Raw genomic sequence first — 16,358 nt, 5'->3', positions numbered from 1 at the left:
ACCGGTACACATTTGACTGACATTTGTCAAAACTTCCCAAAATATACACCAAAATCTGTGCCTATTTTAGCGTATATTTTGTCTACATTTAAAAAGGAATAGGGACTTCCCTGGTGGTTCAGTAGTTAAGACTGTGCTTCTACTGCAGGGTGCTGGTTTGATCCCTGGTAAGGGAACTAGGATTCCACATGCCACAGGGTGCAGCCAATAAAATAACCATATTTGAAAAGGGATAAAGAGCACCGTGTTAGATGAGATCTTACCTTATATTCTCTTTAATTTCTAAGTACCTGAAGATGGATCTTTATCCCCAGCCTCTCCTCAGACTTGACGTTTCTGAGTCTGTGACTTTGTTCAGTGATGAGAGCTCCAAGCACTGGGTCAGACTGCCCCTGCCTGCCAGGTAACTTTAGGTGAATTCTTTAATTTCCCTATGTTGTGTTTTTTTTTTTTTTCCAGGGATAAAATAGAATGATCATTGCACTGTCTCAGAGATGAGGATTAATATGTGCCAGGCTCTTGCTATAGTGCAAGACTTTGTAAATGTTAGCTGCTACTACCACTTCTATCATACTTTAAAAAATTATTAAAGTTATATATATGACTTTAAGGGCTTCCCCAACAGTAAAGAATCTACCTGCAATGCAGGAGACACGAGAGCAAGGGTTTGAACCCTGGGTAGGGATGATCCCCTGGAGAAGGAATCGGCAACCCACTCCAGTATTCTTGCCTGAAAAATCCCATGGACAGAAGAGCCAGTCCATGGGATCAAAAAGAGTTGGACATGACTGAGCAACTGAGCATGCACTCAAGCAGTAGCAGTATCAGCCTCCTTTGTGAGGGATTTTGTTATAGCAATCATAAACCCCAGTGATTCAGAGTGGAGACGACTTATTTGAGAGACTGTGTATGGTGATAAGAGGCTATTGCCAGTATCATCCATTCTCTTAATGACAGAAGTCCCAGCTGGAGCGGGACACACTGTTGTCCAGCTAAACACACATCCTGTGGCCCAGTGACTAAGTGGAGGCAACAGACAGTGTACACTGCTAGGGAGCGGTACTCTTGGATGAGGGTATGCAATATGCCTTCCTTTTGGGAAATGCAGACAGGAAGTGGGTCTTGGAGCAGCTATCCTAGACCACAGGTGGGGCTGGAGGTTAGAAGGCACCAGAAGCTGCCCTTATCAGTTCTGTTTTACTGCTCGGGCTGTTTCATGAAAGAGAAACTTCTCTCATTTAAGCCACTAAATTTCAGGGTCTCATAGCAGCTTTACCAGCCTAACAAGTATCTTAATACCAGGATTTTTTGTGGAATCCAGCTAACAATAGGAATCCTATTATGGCTGGATCCTCCTAACTGCCATCTAATGCAGTCTATGGTCCATTAAACAAGACTGGGATGGTGTGGGGGGTGGTGGTGGTACACGATTCCACTGTTAAAAGAAGCCAACACTGTATTGGCCACTATTCACCTTTGAGGTAGAAATGAATTTGAAATGTAAATCCCTGTAGGTAGAAGTGAATTTCTACAAATGAAGAGAAAATTAAGTTTAAGAGACTTGATGGTCTTTTGGGAGAGGAGCTGGTTTAATCTAATTCATGATCGCAATTTGTCTCCTACTCTGATCCCTACCTCCATTTTTCTTTTTTTTTTAAAAGATTTACTTGTTTTTGGCTGTGCTGGGTGTTTGTTGCTGCACGGACTTTTCTCTAGTTGTGGTGAGCAGGGGCCACTCTGTAGTTGCGGTGCTCGGGCTTCTCTTTGCGGTGGCTTCTCTCATGAGCACAGGCTCTAGGCACTTGGGCTTTAGGAGTTGCAGTGCATGGCCTCAGTGGTTGCCGTTCCTGGTCTCTAAGAGCACAGGCTCAAAAGTTGTGGTGCCAGGACTTAGTTGTTCCATAGCACGTAAGACCTGGACCAGAGATCAAACCTGTGCCTCCTGCATTGGCAAGTGGACTCTTTACCACTGACCCCCCAGGGAAGCCCTCAGGGAAGGTTTTACAAAAGTTAACCCAGGTCTATTTTCTGCTTACCTGTTGCATCATGAGGGGACAGCCTGGTGTGCTAGTCTCCTACATGTGACTGCCCACAACCCTTCCCAGCTCCAGTGACTTCCCAGTGGTCGTGTCCCATCTGCCCCAGTGGGGTGCTTACACCTCATCAGATGCTAGGCATCAGGTTTTCTCCTCCTGCAGAGCTGGTTTTGAATAGCTCTGGGAAGTGTGTTGACTGCCCAGCCTGACATGTGGTTACTGATCAAAAGGCAAGGCGGCAGCAGTTCGCTACAAGGGGAGTGGGCGAGTTGTCCAAGCATGGCCCAGGCCTGTTGTGGGCACTTGGACTGGCCAGGACAGGCTGTGTCATGTTGCTTTAACAGGTCACCCCCAGTCTCCAGGGGCTTGAGAGAACAGGGTCACTGTTGCTGTCACCTGCCACCCATTGTGGGTCAGCTGCTGGTACCATCACTCAGGTGTTCACACTGACTGGGAGTACCATTCAAGGATGAGACTGTAACCCTGAGGAAGGATTTGCAGCAGGCAGCCAATGCTGTGCACCGTCTCTCCGGCTCGGGGAGCTGAGCCTGCCACCTTGCTGTGCACGTGTCTAGGGAGGCAGAGGAGGACAGCACTGGTGAGGGCTCTGGAGTCTGGTCAAAGCTCCACCAAGAAGTGAGAGAGGCCAATCAGGGTCATGTGTATAGAACTTAGTCCTACAGGGCAGCAGGCCACCTGCAGGGCTAGCAAGCATATGTTCCGGGCAGCAGAGCAAGGAGGATGCTTCTGAAGGCCTGGACACCGCCACAGGGCTGGGTCTATAGCTAAGCCATGTTCCAAGCTGATGCGGAGAAGGAAGGGGGCATGAAGCAGAGACCTGGGCTGTGAAGGAGCTGTGGGCTGGGCCGGACCAGCGAGGAGGAGACCCTGAGGGTTAGAAGGCCAGGGGGGACTCTATCACTGTAAGTCAGTCAGTCAAGGGAAGGGGCTGTTTTCTGGATGAAGGTGACCCCTTTGGCTTTCAACACACCAGAGCTCAAGTATAGGAAAATCACTTTGAAATGTCTATCAGGTATTTAGAAATGCATGCTGAAAGCTCACAAACAAAATGAAGGTCCTGTGAGAACTCACGAGCCCAGAAGCGTTCCTGTGTCATGTTCTGACCTGCAGATTATGTGTAAGAACCCAGCGGGTCACTTTCTCCAGCAATTCCCAGACCAGGTGAAAGAAGGCTGAGTTGATGAGAACTTCTAGATGCTTCCACCTCCAGATGCTGCAGTGATTCACACGTTTCCAATTCCAACCTGGCCCAGAAGCATACTGCTTGGGGCAGAGGCTGCTCTGAGCTCCTGGAGGTGCCCACTCCACACGGACAGGCTGGGATGAGAGAAGGGGCCTGGCATAGGAGTGCCGCACCTGCCACCACCACCACCCCCACCAATAGGCAGACAAAAGGATCAGCAACACAGTTTAACACCTCTCCTTTTCCAGGAAAAAGGCACGGCCAAAGAAAACTTTTTTTTTTTTACCAGAAGATGCAATATTCTTTGCTAAGTGAAATAGGCATAAAGGCAAGCAGAATTCCAATAAATGCTGCTTCTGGTATGGGCCACTGCTGATGGCTAAGAATTCCGCCTCATCTAAGGGGAAGGCTTGGAGACTTTTCCAACAGCTATCATGCTTATCCATCACACTGGGCACCATGGCATCAATCAGTAATCCTCTCTCTACTCCCCACCTAGTCTGCATGACAACAGAGGAGCCTTCGTGATCTGGAGGACTCAGCACCACATCCTTGGTCCCGCACTTCTCACGTGTTTCTGCCGGTACTCCATCCCCCTTGGAGCCAGGAAGCAGCTGCCCATGAATCTTCACTTGGACCACTCCTATAATACCCACTGTATGACTGTCAGGAGGGTACAGCAGAGAACTTCTATGTGACAAAGGAGATACAGCTTAAAAATACATCCATCAACTCATTTGTTTGGGGCCTGCAAATGTGTAGCAGCTTTACAGAAAAAGGAAAAAGTTAATACCTATGATCACCCCCTTCATGACTACTGATTGTAGAGATGAGAATTTGCATCGCAATGTTTCAAGAAGTTAAGATCCCGAACGGAGGCAGTCAGAGCAGTTTCATTTAGGTCTGGGTGGTACACGGAATGCCTGCCCCTAAACTGCTTACAGACACTGAGGCAGAAGCACAATAAACATGTATCTGTCCCATCACAAAATAAAATTCTGTGATCACTGGTTAACTTCTCATTTTCTGTACATTTTTTACCACGCTGGTTATGATAATATTTAACTGAAGAATGAGAACATTTAAGTAAAGAATCTACATCCGGTTTACTCTCATTGATTGAAAAGAAAGTGTGAATGAAAAAGACGGATGAGACTGGGTAGCCACAAGGCTGAGACTGCCGTGGGCAAGGGATGGTCAGTGGAGGCAGAGGCTGGACAACACTCCAGACCAGGAAGCACGTGTGTGGCGCATCCACAGCCTCAGGAGTGGTTTACTCAGAAGTGTCTCCCCTGTGAGACATTTCACAGCCATCTGAAGCTTTGGCAGAATAAAATTCTTTTAAGTGTTTGAACAGAGTTGGTTAACAACATGAGGTAAAAGTTACTCCCAGAAATGACAAAATATATAGCTGAAAATGAAGCCACCCCCAATGAAATATAAAAATCTTTAACAAAAAATAGTTTATTGCACAAAATTCAAGGAATTCCCAAGCACACTTAAATTTATAAAAAAATCGACATGCTTTTTAAAGTTACAATTTGTTGTGCATGGTGACACCTTTCCCCTGAACAGCCCCAACCTGAGGACTCCCTTTTAATGAGGAAATTTTTAATAGACATGAATAACTTAACACCACCGAGTTTTCTAGATCCTTTTAAAACATGACCCTCAAGGATCCTGTCGTAACCTGAGACCACCATACGCTGAGAGTCGCCTGGCATGGGAGCGAGTGACTTGTTTGAGTAAGGCTCAGAGTGTCTCACACGCCCCTGCACTATGCCTGTCATGGGCTCTTGGGGAGGCTCCGGGACATTTATCTTTCAGATCTGCTGGTCCCTTTCACTACTAGCAGTCTTTACATGACATTTAATTTTTGTTAAAAAAATACTCATAGGAATATATGTCCTGATGACTCTGCAGGCCCATGGCTTTAGCAGTATCTTTAAGACCAAGAAAGTCTTTAAACCGAGAAAGAGTTTAACGAGAATCTTCCTAACACCGCCTTCCACGGGCTGTCTTCTTCAGGCCCATCTTGGTACCTGGACCCCAGGCCAGAGAATGAACCAGTTTCACATCCTATCAAAAACAATGCCTGTTACACCTCCCGAATAGTAGAACAAAGGCATGTAAATCCGTGGCATCTATGTGATGGGTACCGTGGAAAAATCAATGATAACCACCTCGCAGTAAGTTATTTCTGGAACATAAGAAAATCAAGTCAACATCGTGAAGTGTCCAAGCTGACACACCCTCCAATGAGGACACGAGGTACAGGATTAACAACATACACAAATGCAACGTGATGACGAATGTGTTTCTACAAGTACTCCAGAGTTGACTGTTGTTTTCCATAAGCAAATTCCTAATCCCCATTTCTGCCCATGGAAGAAGAATATTTCAAATGCTGGGAGGCAGGAGTGCCAGTAAAGTCTCTCAGAGGAAAAAACAAAGCCTTAACAAACCAAGAGCAGGTGACTTCAGTCCAACTTCCTCTTTCAGGATGATTTGTTAAGGAAGCCTGGACACAAGGGCCCCGGATCGGGAACTGCAGGCCAGCATGACGGCACAAGGGGCACACACAGGACAGGGCAGGGGGTGGGGGACAGCCAGAGCACTTGGACCAGAGGCAGGCCAGGCTGGCCCAGAACTATGGACAAGGCTGGCACAGGAGGTTGGCAGGAGCCCCAAGGAGGTGCTGCTGCTGAAACAGAGGGTGACTCCACAAAGGAAAAGGGGTGAAAAACAGAGACTGGCTTTCTCTTGATGGACACACTCAAGATTCGCTCATCATTTCCTAAGGAAGAAGATGCACAGTGATTTTCCAGAAGACCTTAGCAAGGAGCGAGAAAGCAGCTACAAAGTGAGGCTAAGTGACTTCTTGGCTCTAAAATTAAAGGATAACACAGCCAAAATAAATAAGAATGTAAATTACCATTTTTGTTTTCCAATGGTACAAAAACAGTTTTGTCAAAAATGGTTTCCAACTTAGAAGGAAAAGTAGAATATATTTTATATAATGAAGGTTCAAGTATAGTTTCCAAGAATAACCCTGTACAAATGATATACATATTTTAGAAGTTCCAATACTTGCTGGAGAACTTTTTAAAATGCTAAACATCTTTCTGGTTAGTGCTATTTTAACCTTACTGATTGACCTTCTAACAGCATATTGTGAGAGAATGCAAGCAGCTTAAAAACACCACGCTGTTTTCTCAACAAGAGATCCAGGTGATGAGGTGACACGAGCGTGTCTGGCCTGATCAGTAACACCGCAGACTTCATCTTCAGACCAGCCGCCCTGCACGAGGGCCACACAGACCCATTCTCTCTCTCTCTCAACTTGGAACAGTAAACATTACTTGACATCATCTTAGCAAACTAGTGACAGACTTTCAAACCTCGAGTCTCAGTCATTCTAGGTGGGACCTCACACACTTGGGGTGTCTGGTTTCCAATAAGGCGTGCCACATGGGAGGCTCCAGGGACCCTCTTGTGCTGACCTGCCCCTTTCAGAAACCTTGCTGCTCTCCAGATGAGAGGGGAAGGCCCTTCTGAAGGCTGTCACACACAGAGGCTGGCAAATCTCGTGATGACCACACAGTGCTGATGGACACTTCCACACACAGGCAAAGTGGGAGGCCTGGGGAAGCCTTGCTCCCAGGTTGGGAGCCTGCAGGCAGCCCTGCCTTATTCTCCTCACCGCCCCTCCTCTCTTCTCCTGAAGCTCCTCCGCACACCTCATGCGTCAGGTCAGCGCCTGCTGACCGTGGTGTCTGTGTGGCATCCTGGTGGTCATCAGGCCTGCCCAGGGGTTGGCTGGGGTGAGCGAGGCCATGCAGGACCAGGGCTCGAACAGGTGGGTGTTGTGCACTCATGACAAGGAAAGACCCTCAAAATAGAGTGAAACTAAAATAACAAAGAACTTCTGTCTAAGAATATTTGGCTTTGGGAAGTAAATAAATTTCTTAAAATACAATTTTCTGACATTCCTAAATTCTACATGTACATTATTTCCTAACAGCAGATTTTCAAAAGGCAATCAATAAAAAGACAATTCGGGTCATTCTTAAATAATATAAGGATATACTTTTTAAAGTTTAGATTATGATTTTCAGTATTTATATACATATCCTATGGAGAGATGGCTATTGAAATCAAAATAAAATAAAATAAAAACCAAAGGTGCAAATGAAGCCTCACTCCTGCAGGGTAGTAAAACTCTTACTGAATCAGGCAGGAAAGTGAGAAACCGGACTCAGCTGTGCAACGTCTCTACCAGCAACCGTCCGAGAGCAGCGTCTATGGTCATGCCTAAGATACCTCCTCTACACATATGCTTCAGACACATCCAAAAATGTCTCACTGAGACCTAAATTAGGTTTCTAAGATTTGGTCACTTCGTGGGAAAAGCTGGTTGTGATCTGCAAATGATTATTTCTCAATCCTTGGCTCCTGTTTTGTTATTTTACTCCTTGTAAAGGCAAACGCAAAACTTAAATTTCACCTCTTAGAAAAACATAGAGCACACAGTCAAATAAATAACATCGATGAGAGAACATTCCTCGGGGTAGTTACAAACACTCGGGGTGGGGATGCTTGGAGTCACTGTTCCAAGCCCTTCTCAAGTGAGGCCCTGCGCTGACCATGCCGCTCTGTGTCTCCTCTAGGGTTGGCGTGATCTCCCGGTGGTGAGGGGCTGGCGGGGTCCCCCTGAGTCCATGAGGACAGCGATTCATGCACAGTGACTGCGTGTGCCTCCATCTGGCGCTGCAGGCTGTCCATCTCCTGCCTGGAGAGACAGGGGAGGGAGAAGAAGGGACGTGGTCAAAGGAGAGCCAGGGAGGGCGCCGCTGCTCCCCTAGAGACAGCCCATCACCTAGGAGTAGGCCCTGACGAGCCTCAACTGGACAGCAGGTGCTCACACTCACAGGACCCATTCAATCTCTCTAGTGGGACCAGCAAACTGATTGGGTCACAGAACAAAAGGGACTCTGGGCATTTTCCTCCGCTCACAGGGGCCCACAAGCCAGGCAGCTCTGTACACGCTGATCGCTGCTTGGGGAGAATGTAGGGAAGACAGAGCTGAATCTGTCCTGCCTGGCTTCTTGGGGGTCAAACGATACCTGCCCACACTCTCCAGACATGGGCCTCCTGATGCCTGGCACTGAGTGTCATTTAGCTCAGGACAGCTCCCACCTTAGAGACAGAGCGAGAGGCATGGGACCCCATGGTCCCCTCCCATTCCCCACCTCCAGAGCTGCTCGGCCTCTGCTGGACATGGGGTGCTGTAACAGGAAAGATTCTTCCAAGTTAAACAAGAAATTTATCTGTAAAGACTAAGCCACGGAGCCCAGGGTAGTTCATACTTGAGCTGCTGGAGGCAGCTGTTGAGGTTCTTGAGGGGTTCCTTGCTCACGGCGGGAGGGGGCCGCAGCAGTTCCTCCAGCAGCGAGGCCGGGACGGGGCAGTCGGGGATCTTCACCGGTGTCACGGGGCTGGAAGAGCTGGCTTCTCCTTTTGGCTCCTTTCTCTGTTTTTCAAAGCACACGGCTAGTTTCCCACTTGGAGGCCTACCCCCCGACCCCTTCCCCAAGGGTCCCTGCCATCACACGTGCTTCTGGAGGCACCTCCCCAGCTCCCCAAGGGTTTCTGGGGAGGCAACTCCCACTCTGCAGAGCTGGAAGCCTTGGGGGTTCAGGAAATGTCTGCTAAATAGAAAATCTTCTTCCTAACCATGTAACAAATACTATAGTCCTGGCTCTTCAGGGGCATGGACCTGACCGGAGGCCCCCTAATGACAGCTCACAGGTGGGGCTTTCCAGAGAGACCAAGGCCTTGACTCTGAGTTTCCCTGAGAAATTAAGTCAATTTTCCGACTCGTAAGACTCCCCTTCCTTGGACTTCTAACTTTTTCCATAGATAACCAAACCATGCTAAATAAACCTCTGAATCTGAGTGAGTTCTTTGCACCAGCAAAGTATTTACATAGGCTGAGGAGAGAAACAAATTGTGGGTAAACAGATAATCTGAAAGAGCTCATGACAGGAGTTTCAGGGGTTCCTGGGCCCTCGAGCCTGTTCTGGCAGCTGTGTGTGCCAGCTGGGCTCACCTAGAAGGCCAGGGACTCTTGTTAACACAAGCAAACCATGCCCTCATTTGGTTTGTAAAGCATATTACAATAAAATGGCATCTGAATTCATAGAAAGAGGCCAACGTCCTGTTAGAAAAAGCACTAAATTAAAAAGATTTGGCCGGTGGTCCAAAAAGAATATGCCATCATCATTTCACATGGTTGTTGCCCAACCCTGGTTAAATGTAACTTTATGACTGAATGGCTGTCGACCATCAGCCAGCACATCTACAACGGCCTGCTGATGGCCTGGCTGGCCTCATACCGTCTTGGCTGCTCCTCGCCGCAGGTCCAGCTTGAGCTGCTGGTTTTGCTGGAGCAGTGTCTTCATGTTGTTCTTCAGTTCTGACACTTTAGCTTGAAGCATAAATTTATCTTTCTGGGTCATAGACAGGTCTTCCCGTACCATCTCCAGCTCAGATTTAATATTCTGAAGAAAGTGGAGTCATAGATTTTCAAACACTGAAAGATCTTAAGCACACTGCACAAATCTTAGTTTGTACGTCACAGTTCTAAGGGGCTGGGGCTACTAGCCTGGCTTTGTACACTAAAGCTTTCATGTGAAGCTCCCCTCCCAGCAACACTCCTCTCTAGGAGTCTACACTGCAGAGAATCCAGTTACAATTCTGTCCTCAATGTTCCCATCCAAACTTCAGAGCTTCTGCCGAGGAACCAGTAACATTCCCATTCACATTTGACAATGAACCCAATCCTTGTATAAATTCCAAGGTCAGCTACTAGAATAAGCTTAACTGTTCCCGAGACAGAAGACAAAGCAGTTCTGATGATTACAAGCTGTCCATCCACATGTAGGAATCTCAGTCAGAGTCACCCCCCGCCTCCCAACCCCGATCCATCCTCGAGCAGTCAAGACTATATGTACATAGACTTCTTCTCAGAGAAGCTTATCACACACTGGTGAATTGCACTCTCATATATTGGACTTAATGAGATCTCATTCCTGGGACAATTGCACAGCTCAGCCCAGGGACTCTGGTCTCTCTGCTTGGTGTCCCTCAGCTGCCTGACCTGGGCTGCTTTCTGAAACATGAATGATCTGGTGTGAGCACTCAATCCATCAAAAACTCTTGCTGTGCATATAGCATGCTGCTTGGCATGATACTGGGAAGAGCTCGGCGCGGGGGGTGGGGTTGGGGGGGTTGCTGCTGGGGCCCTGACATGACCTGTACCTGTAACGACTGCTGTATTCCATCCAACTCCTGTTTACTCTGGTGCTCGGTCAAGTCCAGCTGCTGTTTCAAGGACTGGATTTCTCTCTCTTTCTGATCCACCTCCCATTTGAGATTTTCCATCTAGAGATGGAAAAACATCACATGATCCAAAGAATTTTAAAATGGCTTCCTTGCATTATAAAATTGCTGTAACTCTATCTCTTCGTATCATTTAATACACTTAGGAAAAAAAAAATCCCTTTCCAAGAAGAGAGGGAATGAAGTGAATGTGTCAAGCAGAGTCTCGTTCTGTAAGTCCTGTTAACTGGGGAGGAAAAGCTGCCCAGTGAGTCACCTCTTGGTTTCCTATGGGTTCTTTGCTCAGCTGCTCATCCAGCTGCTTCTGCAGCAGCTGGAGCTGGGTCCGGGCCTCTGCCAGCTCTGCCTGGAATTCTGCTATTTCCTGCGAGTGCTTCCCCTCCTGGATCCTAGCACAAAAAATGAGAAGGAGTAAAATTACAGCGTTCTTCCAATGACCTTCCCACTCAAAAACGCTTTCAGTTGACTGTTAGATGTCCTGGGTAACATTCATAAGGACAAAACTCGTGTACCGCACTCCCTGGATGGGGACTGTTCTGGAGTTGTGAATGCACTCGCTCAACTAATCCTCACAACCCCTGGGAGGGCTTCTCCGTGAGTGCCCAATCGTAGATTACAATGGGAGGGAAAGTGTCGCAGAGTTCAGTGCATGTACACCGCCCAACACATGTGCACTTACACACGTTTGAGCCGAGACCCCCCAGTGGGAGCCCACAGTGAGCATCAGTGGTGGGCACAGCCCCCAGGGCTCTCTGTCCTCACAGAAGGACCAGCAAGGCACAAAGTGGGAGCACACAGCATCAAGGCCAAAGTTTCAGTGTTAAGCTGCAGGCATTCTGATATAGCAATTGGATGCATTTCTCCTCCTTAGATATGCCTCCAGAGATCTGCCCAGCAATTTGCTAGAACACAGGGGACCCTGGTGCGTCGAAGGTGCTAACTGGAGATGAGATGGTGGTGGCACCCACTCCTACTTACTGGAGCCCGTCGGCCTCTGCCTGTAGCCTCTGGACCTCCTGCTCCTTGGCCTGCAGCTCCTTCTTCACCTCGCTCAGCTCTAAGGTGGCAGCCTTAAAGTGGCGGCGATTGTGGCCCGCTTCTGCCTTGGCTGCAGCAACCTAAAACAAAAAACATTAGCACTGTCAAGGAGAGAGGCAGAACCTCGCAGCACATGTGGAGGCAGCTGCCCCAACCCCCACCTCCTAGCCGCTCTTCCACAGCTTTTCAAGGTGCCTGTCAAGGATGAAAGTACTGAACACACACTTGGCCTGAAAGCATGCAACGTGGCAGCAGCACCTGCTGAGCGAACCGTTATGTTCAACCTTCTTGGCCTCAGTGGTTCTTACAGTCATTCTCAAGCGTATCTGCATATTTTTTGTTACTTTTGTTCATAATTTATGTATTGAGGAAGAATCTACCTTTCTATCAGACCATCTCAGTGTAATAACGCTACTGCTCATTTTCCTTTAAGGATGTAACTAGTTTTTTCATGGTTAACAACATTTTATCTCAACATTTCTGAGAAGATAAGCAAATTCTCAGAATATAACAACATTTTTCATTTGCTTTTCCAATATTTTAGTTTTCTTGTCTAACTACACTAGCAAGTACTTCATGTAAAAGAAGTTTAATAAAAATATTTATAGTATATGACAAATGAATATAGAAAGAACTCATATATACCTGGAAAAAACTCCAATAGAGGGTATTAGCAGTGGTTGTCACTACGTAGAGATTCAAGATACTTTAATCTCCACATGCACTAAAAATTGTTGCTAGTATGTACTATTTTTACAATTAAGACTATCAGATCAAATGTACTTGGAAAAATAGGCATCATTTACAATTACTCCCCTTAAAAAAAGAAATCAAATATACATCATCCCCCCAGCACTTCCAGTTAAAAATTGCCTAGTTACAACTTCTTTAACGTGAGAATAAAACTATTAAGTGATACCTGAGTACAAATCAAAAGACAGAAAGGTGGGGGACAGAAAAGCAGGGAGTATTGCTGACTCAGTTTAGAACCATCAGATATGCAGCAACTGCAAGCAAGGATTAAATATGGCAAACAAGGCACACGTGGGTCAAGAAGAAGCTAATAATTGATCACGTAACAATATTCTTAATATATCTTAAAACTAGTACTACTTTAAAAGAATCTCTGGGGACTTCCTTGGCAGTCCAATGGTTAAGACCCTGTGCTTCCGATGCAGGGGGCATGGTTCAGATCCCTAGCTGGGGAACTAGATTCCACATGCTGTGCAGTGCAGCCAAAAAACATTTTTAAAAAATAATAAAAACTAAATAAAAGAATGTCTTACTGTCTCACTCATGAAATAAAAAAAATTATTTCCTTCTATCTCTAGTACATTATCATGGAGAAATGTAAAAGTAAGTGGCAAAACCCAGGTGACATGCACCTACACACGCGGGAGTGTGCCCACAACAAACGTGTTCTGCCGTCCGCTCTGAGAAAGCACTGGGGACAGGAGGGCAAACAAGCCACAGACCTTGTCCCAGGATGCTGATGTTCTCATGAGGAAAGAGCTACACAGAAACCACAGATGATGCATCATGATGTTAAAACTCTAAGTCTACAGCCTGAGGTCCACTCCGTTTGTGGGGTGGCCAGGGCAGGCCTCTCTGTGGGATGAACCACGTGATGCACTGGTGAACATCTGAGTGTGGAAGGCAGCAGCCAGGAAAACTGCTCTAGATGTGGAGAATGGCATGGGTCTCCAGAACCACTGTTCTTGGGTGCTCCTTTAACACAAATGGGGTCATCATATACTGTTCTTCAGTTTGCTTTTCAGCTCCACACTACATGCAGGGTCTCTTTCCCCAGCAAAGACACAGCTATGGAGCTCTGTGCACACATCTTAGATCCGCACAACTGCTCCTTAGTTTAATCTAAGCCCTTTCTTCCACTGATGAGTATGGAGACTCCCTCCAGGCTCTGTCACCAACCCCAAGACGACACCCTGTCCTTGGACCCATTAGCAAAGGTATTCACAGAGAAGTTCCTGGAAGGGAACTGATGTGTCAAGGGTACTAATGCTGAGTTTTTAGACATTTACAAGTTACATTCCAAAAGGCTCTGTGAGGTTGCAGTCTGATACCAGTTGGGAAGCCACACACCTGCTCCTCGAGGCCGTGCACCATCACCTTTTCCTTCTGTAGTGCGGCCTGCAAGGCCTGGACAAGCTGCTTCATCTGGCGGTCCTCTTCTTCCTTGCGCTGCAAAACTGCCTGCACCTACAGCACATTCCAAGAGGGGTAAGGAAGGAAGGACATCAAATTTCCAAAGCCTGAAGAGCCCTGGGAGAAACCACAGGCCACTGTGATCAGGGTCATGTGAGGGAATCAAGCATGACGTGGGAACAAGACATCATGACATGTTATCAACAAAGGTACAAGCCAGGAAAGGTGTGAGATTTCTACTTCTGGAGAACATTGTTCTCAAAACTGAAATCTCAGATCACATGAGCACAATCATATGATCATATTCAAACATAGGGTTAGGAGCCCAAGAGATGCATATAAATCAGGGGCTATCAATGCAGTTGTCTTCATGGTGAGGCAGGTAACTCAGATGGTGGGAACTAGCACATAGGAAAATCTGGAAGCTCTTTAAAGTCCAGATTATTCAAGGCAGGGGCTGGGCTGGGCTGGTAAAAAACCCAGAGGGGCTGCATAGCTAAGGAACTGACAGCGGGGTCTGTAGGGTGACATCCACCAGAGTTTGAACCCCAGTGCTGAATCACAGGAGGCCCTCAGGTCGGAGCTAGGAAAGGGTCTCCTCTGCACCCCCAGGGAACCTTAGGGACTGAGTCTAGTTCCTTTACAGCTCAGCTCCCCTGCTCCAGCCCCACCTCAGAAGAGGCAGAGGGGCTGAGGCTCTGACAGATCCTTTGGGCCTCTGTCTCCATGCCTCTACTCTGAAGGTGTCTGTGATGAAGCACAGACGATGCCGCCAAGGCCCTCAGAGTCTGCCTGGCCTGCAGCAGGTTTCCTCCTGCTTCCGGCAAATGAGTTCCAATACCTGAAGGTTCAGCTGAACTAGGTCTGCTTCCCTCTTGGCTAATGCTGTCTCTAAGATGCTGTTGTGTTCTCTCAAGGCCGCATTGGACTGCCCGAGGCCTGTGAGCTTCCCTCTCTCGTGCTCTAGTTCCAAAGCCAGCTTCTTATTGGACTCCTCCAGGCGCTTTATCTTCCTCCTGAAGCCTCTGGACTCTTGAAGCTGAAACAAATCAAAATCGCCGGTTTTTGGAGCCACTGCACTCCAGGCACCAAATGAATAATACCACCAAGCAACAACACACAGCTGAGCACCAGATACAGCAGACCCTTGCTCCACAGCTGGCAAGGCTGCCGTGGCCATGCCTGCTTCTCTCCTAGTCCCACAGCCGACAGCCAGTCCTCGCCTGTGGACTGTGGGCTTCTGGAGAAGCACATCCAGGTTGGAGCCCAGGTGGGCCCAGAGCTGAGTGCGACAGAGATGACCATGAACTGTGCACGCAGCCTGCAGCTCCCGAGAGCCACCTTGGGATCCTGTGCACAACCCAGGGGACATCACCATGCTGCAGCATGTGGCACCACCTGAAGCCACAGCTGTCTCTGAGCCTGAGGGTTATGTGGAGATCTTCCGGGCTGGGTTTCGTATGTGCCACACTGGAGCGAGAGCAGGCACAGCAGGCCTCACTGAAGTGCATGAAGGGTGTCCAGCAGTGCAGGTGGTCAGACCCAGGGGAGTGGATGGCCAAGCCCCAGAAGCACAGAGTGGAGGCCAAGCACTCAGGCTGGGCTGCACCCCGACCCTGCACATGGGGCGGTGCTCGTCCCTGGGCAGTGTGACGGCAGGGCTTGGCCTACCTCGTCCTCCAGCTCCAGCACCTTCTCCCGCTGCTCCTCCAGCTCCTGGCCAGTCAGCGAGATGACCTCCTGCAGCTCCCTCTCCAGCATCATCTTGCTGTGGCTGACAGCCTGCAGCTCCGCCTCCAGCACCTGGACCCGCTCCTGACGGCCGGGATGGAAAGTGTGTGTGGTCAGGGTCTCACCAAAGCCCCCCACGTCAGCATGAGGCGGCCACTGACGGCAGCCCACTGACGGCATGAGGCTGCCAGCCACATGCGACAGTCTTCCCTCTCCTTCAAGAGACACAATGAAGTACCAGGTGTCACACAGTAATGACTAACTTTTTCAGTTAATGCTTTGGAAATACAGAAAGGTAAGGGCTATAAATTATTGTCTTTGGCAAATAAGTAGATTAATTAAGCAGACAGATACTTTAAAACAAAATGGAAACTGCAAGTAAGTTCTCCTCCTGATACTGTATAAAATAAGTGTGTGAGAGGGAATATTGAATTTATATATTTTGGCAAGAGAACACCACACTATTCTACAGTTCCTCCAACTCATGAATTCTCAAATTGATAGAAGAGAAAAACAAATATGAGAAAAAAATACAAATACTAAGCTTAAGTGAAATGACTCAAAATCTGTGGGTAATAAATGAAATGCAAATTAACTGAGGCAGAGCTTCATGCCTACTAGCGGGTGTGAAGGGAGGTGGTAGGCTCCACATTGCCGGGATCTGGGGAACCAGGGCACTTGTGACTAATACAGAGTGGCAGTGCAGCCCCAAGGGAAACCTGAGGGCCTTTACGTATGAACACACCCCCCTACACACACAGACACACAGACAGACACAC

General features: G+C 47.8%; 1 protein-coding gene across 7 annotated transcripts in view; it reads right to left on the bottom strand.

Annotated features, from left to right (window-relative positions):
* Positions 1-4,675: 4,675 nt before the first annotated feature.
* GOLGA3 (golgin A3) overlaps positions 4,676-16,358 on the bottom strand; it is a 46,148-nt gene continuing 34,465 nt past the window's right edge. For 6 of the 7 annotated variants that reach the window (XM_040251526.1, XM_040251524.1, XM_040251525.1 and 3 more), the window contains 9 exons: positions 15,520-15,663; positions 14,690-14,887; positions 13,786-13,902; positions 11,623-11,762; positions 10,901-11,033; positions 10,564-10,686; positions 9,639-9,803; positions 8,610-8,773; positions 5,148-8,032 (listed from right to left, as the gene is read on the bottom strand). In XM_040251526.1, coding sequence (XP_040107460.1) covers positions 7,846-8,032; positions 8,610-8,773; positions 9,639-9,803; positions 10,564-10,686; positions 10,901-11,033; positions 11,623-11,762; positions 13,786-13,902; positions 14,690-14,887; positions 15,520-15,663 — 1,371 coding nt within the window. In that variant the 3' untranslated portion in view covers positions 5,148-7,845. Of the gene's footprint in view, positions 8,033-8,609; positions 8,774-9,638; positions 9,804-10,563; positions 10,687-10,900; positions 11,034-11,622; positions 11,763-13,785; positions 13,903-14,689; positions 14,888-15,519; positions 15,664-16,358 lie in introns of all 7 variants that reach the window. The other variant, XM_040251521.1, reaches the window with a different exon arrangement.

Source organism: Oryx dammah, unplaced genomic scaffold, assembly GCF_014754425.2.
Source record: "Oryx dammah isolate SB20612 unplaced genomic scaffold, SCBI_Odam_1.1 HiC_scaffold_12, whole genome shotgun sequence".
Classification (NCBI taxonomy): domain Eukaryota; kingdom Metazoa; phylum Chordata; class Mammalia; order Artiodactyla; family Bovidae; genus Oryx; species Oryx dammah.
This window is presented reverse-complemented; position numbering and strand designations above follow the sequence as displayed.